General features: G+C 44.3%; 2 protein-coding genes across 2 annotated transcripts in view; both read left to right on the top strand.

Annotated features, from left to right (window-relative positions):
- The first annotated feature begins 2,496 nt into the window (after positions 1–2,496).
- Positions 2,497–16,442, top strand: NWD1 (NACHT and WD repeat domain containing 1). Its single transcript, XM_085313658.1, is given in 19 exon segments — positions 2,497–2,580; positions 4,952–5,098; positions 5,101–5,248; positions 5,637–6,909; positions 7,331–7,534; positions 7,711–7,870; positions 8,350–8,467; positions 8,933–9,025; positions 9,028–9,096; positions 9,631–9,876; positions 10,355–10,477; positions 10,642–10,735; positions 10,737–10,839; positions 10,982–11,254; positions 12,032–12,122; positions 12,520–12,674; positions 13,390–13,663; positions 14,018–14,686; positions 16,153–16,442. Coding segments are annotated over 19 exon segments (4,614 nt in total).
- A 477-nt stretch (positions 16,443–16,919) lies between these two features.
- SIN3B (SIN3 transcription regulator family member B) overlaps positions 16,920–16,986 on the top strand; it is a 14,941-nt gene continuing 14,874 nt past the window's right edge. The window contains exon 1 of the mRNA XM_085313657.1: positions 16,920–16,984. Coding sequence (XP_085169783.1) covers positions 16,920–16,984 — 65 coding nt within the window. The remainder of the gene's footprint in view (positions 16,985–16,986) is intronic.

Here is a 16,986-nt window from a genome sequence, read left to right as displayed (position 1 = left end):
CAAAGTTTCACTGCATGTCAGTGCAAACACAGTCAATAATTTCCTACAGCCCCTGTCAAAGTAGCTGAAATTTTACCAGGTTTTCCTTAAACAAAGGAACCCGTCAGCTTTCTGGAGTAACGTGCAGAGCGCCGAGGYGAGCTGAGCTGTCAGAGGCACCACGGACGGGTGCTCACTGCCATCAGTCATCTCTCTGAAGAACTGCCTCTGCTGTGGAGGACTCGGGGAGTCTGGCTGGCAGCATGAGCTTCGGTCCAGATACGCGCTGGGATCTTCTCCGTGGGAAGATGGTTCCTCTTCCCTTCCAGCCCTCCAGCCTGGTACGAGTCTTCATCAGCTCAGTTTTTTCAGGTAAATAAGCTGAAAGTCCTGAAGTTGCTGAATGCTGTCGGGTATGCTCTGCTAAAGCCTGTGCAGTATTGCAGTGTGCTGAGACTGCCATGCTTAGCAGCGAGCTGTAAGCTTGCAGCTTCATTTGAAGGTGAAGATGCCTACAGTCTGCTGCAGTTTACACACAGCTTTATTCTGTCACCCCCAATTCGCACTTAGAACGTGTCAGAGATGGCAGTATTCTGCAGTGGTTTAGGGACTAACAGCATTTKCAGGGAAGCCAAATTCAGCAGGGCAATGCCTGTCTGTGCACAAGAGAGCAATGTTTGCAGGCTTTCTTGTAAACTTAGGCCACACATTTGATTCCCATCTATCATTCTAACAGCAAGAAATACCTGGGAAGACARTATCTGAATACTTCCCACTTCCTCTGCCTACTGGGACACAGTTGCCAGTGAGCTCCAAAAGTGGTAACTGGCAGTGGGTAGCAATGACTCAGATTTTCAGGAATTACAAAACTCAGATTTCTCTCTCCTCTGGAAACCATTCACTCTGTCTCAGTTTGTTAGTAAAAAAAAACATAGGCTTAGAGCTTCCCATTCCAGAAAAAGTTAGAAATGCCTGCATGTCTAGCTTCCAAAGAAAGAAGATACTGTAGTATCTCTTCCAGTAGGAGGTAACATGATGAATATGCTGTTTGGATGGAGAAGAGCCTTCACCTAAGCAGTCAGGTCAGCATTTAAGGAATGGGTTACAGCTGCAGTTTCTAGAGGGAATGTATGAGAACCACAGACAATTTGAAATTAGTGAGCGTATAAAGATATAGGTAGTGTTAAAATACTACCTACAATACCTGAGTTGTGGTAGACTTCATGTAATTTCAGGAATCATTTTGAGATGCAGGATGTGATGCGACTGATTTGGACAGGGGCATACGTGAAACTATTCCCTCGCCTAGAATTCATTTGGGCTGGATATGTAAAGCAATACAAGGATTTCCTAGAATATACCCGTGACTAGAACTGTAACTAGAACACGTGTGAGAGCTAATGAATTATTCCAGGAGGATTATGCTGAGAGAGCTTGCTCTCTGTTGGACACCAGTGCAGACATTACAATTCCTAACCCAAGGGAACCCTTTCCTCATCTGACACTGGCACAGACTTTGTTAGTGACCGCTTTTCACTTAGAACARGCCCAAGGAAAGCTGCAGATACAGCCAGTCCCCATCTCTTAGCATTCCCTCTTGCACTACTTTATCACATGATAAGGTAGTGCCGAGAATGGTTACAGAATTAAGGAGAACTGGAGGAAATTCCAGTTCTGGAGAAATAACAGTCTCATATGATAATACATACCATGAGCAGAAACACATTCTTTACTTTTCCCTTGTCTTTTCATTTTGCAGGTATGAAAAGTATCCATGAATGTAAGACCTCTGTATCACTGAACAAGAGAGAGTGCATGCTTCTGCATGTGAGCACTGAGAGTGAGCACACATGCTTGTGTTTGTGTGCATATACATGCTTAACTTTTCCCCTATTTGCTCTCTCTTCGTATTTTATTTTAAACTTACCTAGTTTTGTTGTTTGATTTAATTCAGTGAGTATGACACTGTTAAAAGGTGTCACAAAGATAATTCTGRAAAGTGGTAATCTCTCTTTCTAACAGGCACAGCAGGGAAGCAGCCATAAAAATTTCACAGACTTGACTCTACAAAAAGATTCCTTGTGGGTAGGACTTGCCTTTTATTGTGGCTATTTATCACTGCTGACACAGAAGAGTGAAGCTAAGTAATCTGAAATAAGATAGAGGATTTGTCACAGCAAGATGCAAGGAATACATTTTTCTGAATCCAGAGTTTTCATATTCATAAATGAAAACACAGTGTAGACTGTGACAGTCCAATAGAAATTTGAACATAATCCTTAAAATACACTTGCACAGGTGATGTAGTAACATGAGTAAAAGTCTGCAGACATCTGAAACCCACAGTTTTGCAAGACTTAACCACAATATCATCTGTACGAAACTATGTGCAGATTACATAATAGCAATGTGAACTGCGTTTTCACAGTAATGTCAATATGTGACAAGTAGGGAAAGCAACAATCAGGTTCTCAATTCCTAACTTTTGTTGAGCTGCACAAATCCTTCCATGCAGACATGGCTACGGAGAGAGAGACCCTCCTGGAGACAGCATATCCAGAAGTGCTGGCCTTCTGTCAGAAGCACGGCCTAATGTTTGAGGTAAATCACTTCCTCTCCTGTCTGTCCTGTCCAAAGGCCACCAAAACATGTGGGATGGAGGAAAAAAAAATCATGGATTTTCCAGAGAAGTTTCTTTGATATCAAATATTGCMRTACCRGTTTCCTAGAGTTTTCATTTTAAGWTAATTTTTATGCTTGAGTTTCATGGATTTCAGTTAAAAGCAAAGTGGTTAATCATCTTCAAGATCTGGACACTAAGGCTTATATCACCCTTTTGTGTCTGTATTCAATTGGAAAAAAGGTTCATAGTATGTATAAATTCCACTGGGTACACTTCAGGAGTAGTTSACTAGTCCTGACTATAATAATTTGCACTGATCTTTTAACATAAAAGGGGCCTTTGAATTGTTGGGGATCATTATCTGCTGTGACAAAAAACAGGCTGCAAATATTGCAGCAAATAACCTACAGCTTTGAGGTTCCTTGTCCTGAAAAACTGTCCAAGTTGTATACCTGGTTGACAACGGTTCACATCTTTAAGTCTTTCACAGCAGAAATCCCTACTGAGAGATTTTGAATCTTGTAGAATAGCAATAATCAAAGTTGTATATCACTAGTTTTCAGACTGATCTAAAAATGAAAGGGATGGAATGACTTAATTCTCCCACGTCACTGTTTTTTATGACACTATTGACTAGTCTTTAAGATTTTTTTTTCTTTTGCAGGTAATTGACCTGAGATGGGGTATTTCTGAGCTCCTGGRCACTGACCCCAGAAACATACAACTCTGGAAGAAATTGAAGCCTGTCAGAAACTATCMGCAGGTCCTACCTTTATTGTAAGTACCAGCACTGCGGTGCAGACTCAATCCCTATAGCTGAAGTGAGACACACAGGGTTGGCCTTATGCACTCAGAATTTGCAAAGGTACAGTGGAGAAGATGGTTTTCATAATAATTGGCCTGCATAAGGAGCTTCACAAATATTTAACCAGCTAGCTGATGGGGCTGAGAAAATATCAGTAACGTCAGGAGTCCCTAAAAGACAAGACAGGCTGGACAGACACGCACACATTGTCCAGCCTTTAACATGGTCTCTTCAGAGCCGGAGATACTGGGGCTGTGTGTACTACTGGCAGAACTAAGAGGTAGGTGGAGATACATATAAGGCAAGAAGGACAACACTTTCTTGCTCTGAGATTGCTTCCTATGCAATACTTAATTTTGAGGAGTTTTTCTTAGCAATTAAGCAAAAAATAAAAATTCTCCAAAGAACCAGAAACAAAAATGCTATAGCAACCACCAGGGACAGAGTCAGGAGTCACACTGCAAGCTGATACCTGTTTGACGCTTTTGACCCACAAAAAGGAGAGAAACCGAAATCCCTGCAATCCCTTCTAACCACTGAAAGCTCCCCACCACAGCAGCCCACACCTCAGCTTCCTTGAGGCACTTCGGTGACAGTCCCAGACAAAAATCAACACCCAGAATTTCTGGGCCAGGAGAGGAGAGAGCAGACTGTGACCCCCGCAGAAACGCCAGAAGTACTTTGCTTTCTTGGGTTGTTTGGGCTTTAGAAAGAGAGAAAGAAAGCTTTGCTGAACAAAGAGAGTAAATGAACACGTAGTCCCAGTGAGCCTAATAGAAGCCACAAGTAAATAAGTATTTGTGTGAGTTGTGCCTGATTTCCCCTGAGTCACTTCCACGAGAGGCCAGCAGCAGAGAATCTCTGAGGCAGAGACCATCAGAGCCTCACCACAGCATCACTGCATCCACGAACTCACCGTCTCCGAGCTCCCTGCGGCTCCTACACCTGTTAACAGCACATATTGCACATGCAGGCGGCACCAGGCCCGATCTTCCTCAGACTGGCTCTCAGTGTACACTGCATCTACAAATCCCACCTCAGCCAGCCACAAAGGTTTGAGTACTCCCTCTCCCTTCACGCAGACTGGGGGGGGGGAGTTGTCCAAGGCTTACATGGTGGGTCCTAATTTCTGAGCTCACTCTTTCTCTGGAGGACGTGGATGCCAGATGCTGCCTCTTCTCAGAYCCCCCTCTTCCGCAGCCCAGCCTCCAGTCCTCACTGGCAGCCCCCCAGGCTCAGCCCTGTCCCCTTCTGCACCCCCAGAGCACCTTCCCAAAGCCAATCTCCTCACCGTCCTCCTCGCTGTAAGGAACAGCTCCTCTAAGGCAGGGGCCAGCAGGCTCTCCGCAGCCACGGGGCAAGCCGGGGCTCTGCCTGGTTGTCCCCACGCAAGCAGGGAAGCTGCAAGTGCGCTGTGGTTCCCGGCAGGTTTCCTGAGCAGCCCTCCCTGGTGATGCCGGGTAGTAAGGCAGGAGGGCAGCCCACACCACAGCTGTCACTACAGAAGCAGTGTCTGCACGTGTGGCCTTTCTCACCTGTTGCAGGGTCTCCTGGGGGACTGCTACGGACCGCAGCCTGTGCCCCGGCTCATTGCAGAGGAGGAGTTTGAGGCCCTAACTCTGCAGCTGTCAGGGGACCCGGCCCAGCTCCTGACACAGTGGTACCAGCGGGATGAGAACGCGCTGCCTCGCTGCCTACCCACTACGTCCTGCAGCCGGCTGGCAGGCAGGCCTGGCGCCGCGTGGAGAGACGCCTGGCCTCAGGGCTGCACAAGGCAGCCCAGAAGGCAGAGAGGTGTGGGCTGCTCAGCCCAGAGCAGAGGCACTGCTACCACAAATCAGGTGTGTTCTAGCAGCGCTGCAATGTTATTCTAACCAGAGCTGTCAGGGAGCAGAGCTGTTTGGGTGAAGACAGCATTAGATTGTGTCCAACAGGCAGCACGCAAGGAAGGCAGCAACTTAATCATCTGCCAGATCCTGGGAAGGGAGGTCAGTGCTGACTAGCAAACACTACGCCAGATAGAGGGGAAAAGGAGAAACATTCCCAGCTCACTGACCACGTTCAGGACTATGCCTGGCTCAGAGGACATGGGAAATGCAGACCTGCTACGAAAATGGCAGAAATATGGTAGGACTAAACAATGTAAGTCAATGCCCGTAGATGGCTTTTCCTGTGTTCTGCTCTGGAGTCAAATGCCTGCATCTCCTTTTTTTTTTTTTTTTTTTGTAGTGATTGAATGGGAGATTGAACACTGTGTCCTCAATAACCAGCAGAGCAACCTGGGGGCTTTCACATTCCTCAGAGAAGCTGAGGATTCTGAGACACAAATAGATAAAAGGACAAACTCTGAGCTGGCAGAGAAAGAAGACAACTTGGACAGTGAAGCAAAAGAGTTGCTCAGCAACCTTAAAGCGAAAATTGCAAGCCATCATCCCAAGCACCTCACAGTACATACACTGGCATACACCAAAGACTCTGGGAAYGCCCAGCACAAGAGGAGCAACAGATACCTGAAACAACTTTGTGAACAGTTCACTGCTGTCACTAACCACCAGGTCTTAGAGAATCTTCGATACCGAGGACAGATCAGTGAGGAGCCAGAGCGACTTCTGGAGGAGTTGAGCCACTATGCAGCTCTGTGCCTAGAGAACTGCAGATTTTTCTGTGGGAGACAGAATTTATTGGATAACATTTTTCAACGTAGCAGGCAGAACGATGATAAAATGCACACAGCCTTAATCCTCTATGGGCCACCTGGCTGTGGCAAAAAAGCTGTGATGTACAAACTATCTGAGCAGGTGCAAGCTGCTTTAGGGCAAGACACYGTGGTCGTGGTTCGTTTGCTTGGGACATCCCAACTCAGTTCTGCTATTCACAGCCTGCTGAAGGACATTTGTCTCCAAGTGTGTTTAGCTTTTGATTTGCCACTACCTCCAAACCAAACCAAACAGGCATGCAGTGATTTAGTCTTGTTCCTCAGTAACCTCCTCCTCTCTGTCTCTCATTGCAGCACACAGACACTGGTGTTGTTCCTTGACTCTGTGGAGAGACTATTTCCTTATAATGGTGCTCACAGRTTCTGCTGGCTCCCTACAGATTGCCCTCCCAAGGTCCACATCATCATCTCAATTTCCACAGCAGAGCATGATATTCTGAAAGCTCTCCAACATGCGGTGCCTGAGGCTGAGGCATACTTTGAAGTAGGGCCCTTATCCAGTGAGGAAGGCAAGGAGATGCTAGAGATGCTCTTAGCATCAGACAGACGGCAGCTGAGCCCAGCTCAACAGGCTTATCTCTGGCACAACTTCCCCACTGGTGGGCAACCCTTGCTCTTCAAGCTGGCCTTCCACCAGGCCAGGAAATTGGCGTCTTACACTTCACCTTCAGAACTCGTGATTGCTAGCACAGCCCAGGAAGCCATGCACCATCTGTGTGAGAGACTGGAGAAGTCACACGGCACAGTCCTTGTAGCCCATGCGCTTGGCTACATTGCTTCCTCACGGTAGGTACTGCTGTACCACTGATGAGACTGCCTGTATTTCCTGCCTGTTCATAGGGAATCTCTGCCTAAACACAGTGAAAGTTAGTAGAAGCTCTCAGTTGTTCTAGCCTACGAGGTCTTTATGCATATATTTATCAAGCATGACGCTCCTTTCATGCCTGGAAGCCCACCTAAAATACTGTCTTCAAGGGAGATGTTCTGTGATTATTGGAAAACCTCTTTCCATTCCTTGTCCAGGGCGTAAGCTCTAAGCTTGCCATACRTGCATGTAAACTAGCAAGATTCTTGGTGACTGGTACTTTTGAACTGCCAGAGAGACCCTCACCATATTTCACCACTYGCCCTCCCACTACAGAAATCACTGTAAATAGTAATGAAGAGGATAAATTACGTCCTTTCACATATCATACTTCACTTGCAGAAATAGGCTGTCAGACATGGAGCTAAAGGACATTTTATCCCTTGMTGATGATGTTCTTTCAGAGATTCACCACTGCCACTTTCCTTCAAATAAAAGTGTCTTGCACCTTCCTCCTCTCCACTGGGCACGGCTGCGCAGTGACATGGGAGAGTGCCTGGCAGACCGGAGGGCTGACGGCTTCACCCTTCTCAGCTTTGCACACAGGTARTGCTAGAGGGCAGCGAATGAGATGCCAGCCCCCTCAGTCATTCTCAGCCTGGGCTTTCRGGAACCCTGCCTAGACTCCCCTCAGCTCTTAAACTCTATCAGTGCTGAGGTTTACAGAAAAATCAAACGTTAGCTCCCCTTTCCAGTATTTCTATTGTTTACTCCTTTCCCAGGCAAATGGTTGAAGCAGTACAGAATCGTTATCTATCAAAACAAGAGCAAACCAAGCGGCATWTTCTCCTGGCAGATTTCTTCAAGGGGACTTGGAGCTGGGGAATGAAGAAACCTCTTATATTACCAAGCCTTAGCAGGACTTTGAGTGCCGACAGGAAGGTGAGGAATATCAGTAGGCATGTCCATACCTGTAGGCTCTAGACCAGGGCTCTGCATCTCCACACTGCAGGACACGGTATGAAATCAGAAGACAATGGAAATAATGGTAAATGACACGATAATAATAATGAAACTGATTTTTTTAAAACAGAGATATCTCCAACCAAGAAGTTCTACAGTAAATTTACAAACTTCATCATGTTGTCTGCATATATGTAAAAGTCTACTTCAGTCAGGAAGGGAATAATCTATTATTAACGTCTGCAGAAAGGCAATCATAATTTTAAACTGCATSAAGAGAAATTCAGAATCATGAAAACCATTTCCTGGGAAACCGAAACAATGAAATAGGCCTCAGCCCTGGAAGCACTATCTGTCACACTGTGACACAGCATCTAGAAGTGAAGTTGTGGCAGCAGAGAGATTAATCCATAAGCCACGTCTCATATCAACTGTTCTGCTACTCGTGCTCTTCCTAGGTAGCCCCTCAACCACTCTGGTTCACGGATACTGTTGCCAACCGGAGGAAGCTGAGTGAATTGCCATTTCACTTACTCAATGCAGGACGAATTGAGGAGCTAAAACAGGATGTGCTGGGTAAGGATAGGGCAAATGCAGGTATACAGTGCTTTGCAGAAGCATGCTTCGTGCCTACAGCCACAGCTAATGGCAGTGTAGAATCACAATCTTTCTGCATAGCATTAATAATCACCATGGGAAGGAAGCTTGAAAAAAAAGAAATAAATTACTCTTACAAACCTAGAATTATCGCTACAGTCCTTTCATACCTGAAATAAATGCTCTAGATTCTCCCAAAACTGAGAAGGAAATATTTTAAAAAATATCATTAAAACTACATAGAGCATTTAAGAACCTAAAGAAGGAACCATGACAATGGGAGTCCTCAATTTTCTCAGCAATTGAGTTTTAATTCCACTGTTGATGGCTGTTAATCTTTTTATACTCTTCCTGCCCCCAAAAGTATTTTTAATCTGTTTATTAAAAATTACTGTGCATTCTCAGGGTTGATACTCTCTGTTCTAATAGTATTTCTTTCTGCARGGAATATGAACTGGATCAGCTGCAAAATAATTGTCTCTGGAATACAGAGTGCTGTTGATGACTTTGTCATGTGCACTGAACAGATCGACTGTCCAAATTACGTCTTGTGCAGAACACACTTCTCCTTTTGAAACCAGCAGTCAGCAGTATAGACAGCCTTGAGGGTAAAAGCTGTGTCCAAGTGACAGAGAGAGATGCACATGTCTTGCTGGGGGAAAGAAATAGGTTCTTTTTTTCCAAGTTACTTTTTTGAGGAATTACAAGTAGTGGCAAAATTCTCTACTCTGTGATCCATCAAAAACCTTATAAATGCCTCACTCTGGAAGGGCTGCTGTATAGGAACCTGAAGTTTCTTTGCTATCAGGTATTTGGTATCTGATTAGRGTAGTCTGCTTGTTGCCCCTCTTTCAGTATAAGTACCTATTAGCAATTTAGATTCCCTTGCAGCTTTAACATTAACAAGAGGAAAGGATACACAGTGCTGCTCCTCTGTTTTCTCCTCAGTCTCCAAACATTCCTTAAGGGAAAAATCCTGTCATCTCATTAAATTTGTCCGCTGTTTACACTGTAGCTTTCCCCGTATTATTTGAGTGCCTGGCCAGCTAAGGACAGCTTTTAGCTGCTCATTTTGGTTCATTATGTACTGCTAGTACATGCATTGTACATCACATCGAATGCAACCACTGTAACTCTCACAGGCCCAACAYRGTCATGTTCTAAAACTCTTTTTGTCTTTGCCCTCTTAGGACYGAGTATACTATACACAGAAGTGCTGGCCAGGCTTCTTTTTCTCGTGCCTTCTTACCCTGACATAATTGGGAAGCTGTGCTAGCAGTGTCTGAGCTGGTTCAGTGTCTGTCCCTATCCTGTTCTTATTCCATTGTGTGGATTTCTTCAGCCACCTGGTGGGCCCCTGAACACAACGCTCACTGGATTCCTCAAAGGTAGGATTAATCCTGGGGATATACAGCACTATAATATATCTAGGATATATAAGCACTATAATAYGTCTATTAACCCATCTGTTATGAATAAGATTGAAGTAACGATGATAAACTAATAAAGAAAGAAAGAAAGAACAAGAGAACATTATTTCTCTAGAAATARTATTTGGCCTGTGAGCTTACACACAAAGGCAGGATAAAGGTCCATTTGCCTTCATGTTCTGTCATGCACCAGTTCCATTTGCAACTGCTTTAACAAATGAAAAGAAAGTAGGTCATTTTGTCGCCAGGACAACAAAAGCACACACTGACCTAGATATGTCCAAGAGAACCTAATCTTGCTTTTGGCACAGTCTACGGGGTTCAKTCAGTACAGGAGGTTCCCAGCTGGGGAAGCACAGTATAGCCACAACCCCAAAGTGTCTGGGTTTTGTCTGCGGTAYCTGGAACAGCTTTTCCCTTTTGTGTCTCACTGCAGGTGTCACAGCAATGGCACTTAGTTCTGATTACAGGCTGCTGGTGGCAGGTTCCCAGGATGGCTCAATGCTTGTCTGGAATATGCAAGCTACTGAGATGCTCCACGCCCTGCCTGGGCACTCTGGTTAGCCTTCTCTTTTTCATGACTGGAGTGCTGAAGACAGCTCTGACTGCTCAGCCATTCTCGAGCTTTAGGCACACAGACACCTCCTAGCTGCCAGCATTCTCCCAATTGCTAGAAGCATTGAGAATCGTGCATTTCACTAAATCTCCTTTTCTGTTTGACAGCTGAGGTGAGGTGTGTGAAAGTGTTTGGAAAAGGAACTTGTGCTGTTTCAGCTGCCATGGATCACAGCCTGTGCATCTGGAATCTGACCACTGGCAGAGTTGTTTGTTGTCCAGGATACTCATTTTGAGGAGCAGCCCTCACATTGCCTTCATGTAGAYGAGACGCAGATGATTGTATATTCTTCCTCAGATACAAAGGTATGGAACTTAGTGACATTTCTTAATGTAAAGCGTGCTGAAAGGACAACAACACAAGAAATCACAGAATCATAAGGKTTGTAAATGGAAAAGCTGCCTTAGTTCTCTCTACTCCCATCTCTTTTTTCACTTTTTTTACTAGGTTAATGCTTGGCACTTGGAGACAGCAGAACTCATCTTCCAGATTTCCGGAGAGGTGACAGATGCATGGATGTGTTCTGCAGTATTCAGCCCAAGGCTGGTGATTATGACTGTGTCTGAAGGAGGGACATTGAGTCTGTGGAACAGCAACACAGGCGAGCTGCAATCCAAATGCCAGCTATCAGGCCTGCAGGAAGAAATACCAACTRCTAGCGTTCCCATCCAGAAGCAAGGGAAGATGATAGTGGGATTTAGTGGGGGATCTCTATCCACGGTACACATCTCCCTTTCAAGTTTCTTGTAATATTTCAAGGATCGCAATTCTAAGCAGTACTAATTCTGTTGTACGCCATCTCATCCATTTCATTCGGTTGTGCTGGTATCTGCCTTTATCATCATAAGCAATTTCTGATGACATATTTTCACATTTCATTCAATYTCCAGGCACCCACAGCAATGTGACCTGGCTCTACCCTTCTTTGTCCGTGTCTCTGTCACCAGCAATATAACTGTGGGGTTCCACTATTGCCACTTTGAGTTCTGTTCCAAACACTGCCACAGATTTGCTTCATGATTGAGCAAACTGTTTTCTAAGAGGGCCTCAGTTCCTTCAAACCACACATGAACATCCTGCATCTACTGATGCATTGTCTGATCACAGACTGCATCAAACTGAACTCCTTGCACAGAAAGCACAGAACAAGTGTTCTGCATAACATTCCTAGGAAGGGCAAAAGAAAAAAAAGATTGTCACCACACAGTTACAAAATAAAACAAAATGCAGTTCCTACACACTGTGCAGAATTGYGCTGAGCCAGGCAACAAATTTGGTCAGTGGGCCTTCCTTCTTCACTTGGAATAGAGCACCATCCTCAGACTTCTGCATCCTAGTTCCTAAAAGGACAACACTTGATATGTCATTGCACATAAAGCTCTGTCCAGTACCAAGAGGCCAAATTAAATTTCACTGCTAATCTATCCTCTTTCTTTCAAGGAAAAGGCAGGTTAGCTATCCTAATGCCATATCTAACTCTTGTCTTATTTTGTACAGATCTCTTCTGATGGAAACAGTCTGCTAGAGAAGCTTCCTGGAAGGGTTTCCTTTGTGGTGGTGTCAGAAGATGAGTCCATTCTTGCTGCAGGTTTAATAGTGCCCGTTGCTTAAGAAAGTGTTAGCAATAGCTCCTTTCTCACATGTCAAGCATCCTTTAAATGAGGACCAAGATGTGGGACTTTCCATTAGCCTGCTATTTTTTTTTACATCTATTGTGTTTAAGAGGGTAACAAAAATTGGGTGACATTCACTCTGTGAAGACTTAGAACCTTGTTCACATACCAGGAGCTCTATTTCAAGAGATTAAGTGAGATATAAGCAGTGAGGAGAACTTAGGTTGTCATGGGTATTTTTTAGGKTTTCTAAGTTATCCTTAGCACCTACCTTTAAAAATACAGGTATTAAATGATGAGGAATATGCATAGGCACATAGTGTTGTACGAGATTAAAGACTTAATAAATCAGTAACTAACATTTTATTTTACGCTTTGGGGAATATGTGCGAGTGTTTCTGGCTGACTTAAAGGGATTCCACAGGTTCCTAGCAGCAGATCTGGAACATGAAGGAATGGTTCATACAGCTGTTATATCTCCTGACAACAGCCTCATTGTTACTGGTTCTCAAACTGCATCCATTAAGGTAGGAAGGAAGGAAGGCTGGGCAGCTTTCCAAGCAGAACATCTTTTACAAATACAAATCACAGAATAAGCCCTTGGTCCAATAATGTGCTTATCTTGGTCCCCAGCAACCTGGGGGACCAAGGGTTTACAGTTCTGAAGATGTTTGTTGAACTACTATGCTTCTGAAAAAATGACTGYTTACCCTACTTCTCTCTACTGCTTCAAGCCTCTCTGTTCTCTTTTTATTTTTGGGACTGAATGGAAAGCATTTTACCAATTCAGAGAGCCGGCCTTAAGCCAGTGTATACCCAGGAAYCAAAATACAATTTTATTTCTAAAATATTTTAAAATTGATCTCCTAAAAGCTGCCTTGTAACTCATCTGTGAGGCAGACGAGGAATATATAACATCAGGAGAACCATACCTTTTCAAAGGAAGAAGTAAATACCCAGTATAGCCCCCAAAAGGCAGGATCTAATTAGGGATCTTTCAGAGCAAAGAAAGCAAATGAATTGAATAGCTCCAGATACTCGAAACATTTGTTTAAGAGTAACTTTGTATCAGTAGTTGCTCAAGAGTCTGTTTTCCAGATTAGGAGTAGGTTGTTATCATGAGACTTTATTTATGTTTCACATCTGTAAAAGTCAGTGAAGATCTGTTGTTTCAACTCAGAAGGCTAGAGGAAAAAAAAAAAAGCGGCTCAGGTACTGACTTCTCCCCCCAACTTTTTGCAGGTGTGGAGTCTAACAGAGCAGGGTTTGCTGACTGACAGGCTGGATGCCATGGGAGTACCAGTAACACTCCCAGCCCTGGGTGACTGCACTTTGGTCTCTGCTTCCCACAACGCACCATATCTAAGAGTGYGGAACCTCATTTACAACCAGCAGCAGAAAACTCGGGCACCTGTTCCAGATACAGGCTGCACTGCACTGTCGCAYGGTGGGAACTATGTCTATTTTACCCAGCCTGAAGACAGACAAAAAATCRTCGTCTGGGACACCATAGAAGGTGAACTGCATCTCAGAAACACTGCAGAAAATTAAGCCTGCACATGGGGTAGGAGAGAAACAAAACAAATCATGGAGGCAGTAGAGTTAGTTTCTCAGCATGTGTGACAAGGACAGTCTGCTCCTTTCTGCTTTTTCTAAGCGTGAGATTCAGAAGAATAGTGTTCAGGCTTGGAAGGCTTTTTAATCTCCTCTTCAAARTTTTTGTCTAGAATAGCTTATTATTTTGACAAGTGAAAAAACAGAAACATGAATAATTTCACAAACAAGGAGCCATCCTGAGCCTTAGCTGATGGAAGACATTGACACGCAGTTGGARTAAGAACAGTCTTGCTGATCTCCTTCTTTTTTACAGGTTCAGTGTGCGACACATTGGACACCTCTGCCCAAGTGAGATGCCTGGAAACAGCTGAGCAAAACCAGCTCCTTTTCACTGGACTTGTGTCTAGAACAGTCTTTGTCTTTCCACTGAATTCCAGGCAGGATGTAGCATGTATCCCACCTCCAGAGTCACGTAAACCAGTCAATGATATGTCAATCAACAAGGAGGAAAAGCAGCTGGCCATAGCATATGATGATTTAGTCCTTGTGCTGGATATTATCCCTGCAGATCCATGCCCAGTGATCAACAGGYCCACCTACACATTTTACACCCACATCCCTGGCTCCCTGATTTCCAGTGTGGCTGTCCTTGCAGACTACAGAGTCCTCTACGGCATGACTAGTGGGGACTTATTCCTTTATGACTGCCCTCAATCCACAGTGTTTCCTTTGGAAGCTCACAGAAGCCAGATCTCCTGTTTGGAAAGCAGCCACGGAGAGCAGTGGGCACTCARTGGATCTGAGGATTCCCTGCAATGTCTCTGGAACTTGGAGTCTTGTCAGCAGGAATACGAGATGCGCTATTATAAGGTACTACACTGACAGAGAGGGAAGTTGGTGTCTGTTGTCAATCATTGCAGTAAGCTATCAGGGAAGATTCAACTCACAGGAATCCCAGCTCTAGAGAGAATACCCAAATCCTGTACAGAAGTGTTCAAATTTACAAGCAGCAATCTATTTTCAGCATTTTAGGTCTGGTTTTAAAGCATTCGTATAGCCTAGATACACTGTTAAGTCACCCAAGTCCAAAAATGCCGCCAAAATGAATGCAGTCTGTTAACACCATTCTGACACTAAAACATAAGTCATAGAAGTTATTTATTTAGATCTTATCATTGGTCCTTTACTTGGTTTAAGCAACAGRGGAGGTAAATAGGGCCAGGTCAGGGGATTTCAGTAAAACAATAAGCTATGGAGAATACTGAATCTATTCTGTTAATCTTTTTGCCTGACAATATATCACGGATGAGTCTGAACTACTCCTTTCCACAGGTGGAATAATGGGTTTCTGGGTGATCATAYTGGGCTTTCTTCTGCACAGCTATAGGGTGCTTCATAAGCTAAGGGCCTAAGGACATTTCCCACTCTCCTTCCAGGACTACTTTGCCTTGTAAAAATTTTTATTTAGTTACAGTTCTGTAACTAACAGTTCCCTGTTCTTAAGTACTGAATATCTACTGAATGTTCTAAGGCTTCTCCATCTCAACCTGTGTTTTCCAGTATAACAATCTAATCCTAACTATCATCCATTTTTAGCCTACATCTCTCCTGAAAGGCATTTGCTGTGCTTGTTTCTCAAAAGATGATAAGTACTTGTACACTGGAGCATTGGATCAGTCTATTACAGTCTGGGATGYTGCAAGTGGTGAGTATTTTTGAATTCCAGCAGTTATGAGAAACAARTATACACTCTGTATTTAAATAGGCTTATAGCATTCTTTATGTTGTAAGAAGGGAAACATGCCATACAGCAARTTTATGCACAGATACTCATTTGGTTGAATATTAGAGCAGAAAATACAGCCAAATATCTGGCCAAAGAAGTTTGCTGATGAACAAAGGTGACTTTATTAGGCTACAGTTACTTCAGAACATGCACTAAGCTTCCCTTTTCTGGATCCCTACAAACATCCTACAAACTACCTGGTCACATACCCTAACTTGTATCATTGCAACAGGAAACCACAACAGGGAATATGTATCCTGAATGATTATCAGAATGGAAACTAGAACATTATTGAAGCCAGAAGTAGTATATTATAATTGCAACAAGAAGCTGCAATTACAGAACATCAGTAGTAAGTATTCCACCATACAATAGAGAAAAATATTCTGGGCTTAAATATCAGCACCAATTTTTATGGCAAAGCAAGTTAAGGTCTTTGCAAGTTTCTAGTAAGCAAAATATCAATATTGTTCTAAGGTGACGCAAACAATATGACTTACTAATCACCTCTCCTCCTCTCTCTTCATTTARCATCAGTAACCTAGTTTCACCGAGTCCAAACTGTCTCATGACAGGGGATCATTTGAAGAAAAGGACATGTTTCAAGTGGACTCATACCACATAGTAAATCTTTTCCTGTATTCTACCCTTGGTTTCTGCAGGTGCCTTACTAGCTGTACAATGGGTATACACAACYGCTAGCAGAATGGTACCAACCGCAGATGGGTTTGTCGCAACAACAAAATTTGGCTATATCATTCACGAGCAGTTTCGCTGTCCTCTGACCACATCTCCTCAGTATAACCCACTCCAGAACAACGTGGCAACGTGTACAGTAAAATCCAGAAAGAAAAAAGGGGAAAACTTGAACAAAAGACAGTATAACCAAGGAAGCTCTTCTGGGAATCCAGCCCGTACCAACAAACTCTCTCAAATCTGCTCCATAGTATAGAAAACAAAGGTGAAYATAACACGACAGCATAAACATCCAGAGCAGTGCTTACAGGCTTCTMTTTCCGTCTGCTACATCCTTTTGCCTTAATGTTTTAGCATTATAACATTACACGCCATTGAAAATTCCCTTACTGTGGTTATTCAGTCTACTGATATCTCGGCACTATCCAACAGCTGCCAGGTGCCACAGCAATAGCCGCGTAATAAAGGTAAATAAGCAAAGAACAAAAAAAATCAGATTTCATCCAGCTATACCAAAGCTGAAAGCGGGACTCAGCTTCTACCACYAACCGCGGCTGAAAGCGGACTAGCAGAAGCTGCTCGCGGGCACCGAGCCTGCCCGCGCTCAGCCTCGCCGTTCTTCTCCTGCGAGGAACACCGGCTYCCGGCACACCGGGAGCTTCCCCCCTCCCCGGGACCGCTCACCCAGGCCGGAGCCGGAGCCGCCGCCGCCGCCACAGACGCGCCTCCCGCCATGACGGTTGAACGGCCGGAAGCGGCACCGCGCGCCGACGGCGGCCGCGAAGGTTCCGGGCGGCGGC

This window comes from Rhea americana, unplaced genomic scaffold (genome assembly GCF_003343005.1).
Source record: "Rhea americana isolate MKP2758 unplaced genomic scaffold, rheAme1 scaffold_390, whole genome shotgun sequence".
Taxonomy (NCBI): Eukaryota; Metazoa; Chordata; class Aves; order Rheiformes; family Rheidae; genus Rhea; species Rhea americana.
The sequence above is the reverse complement of the archived record's forward strand: the minus strand, read 5'-3'. Positions and strand labels throughout refer to the sequence as shown.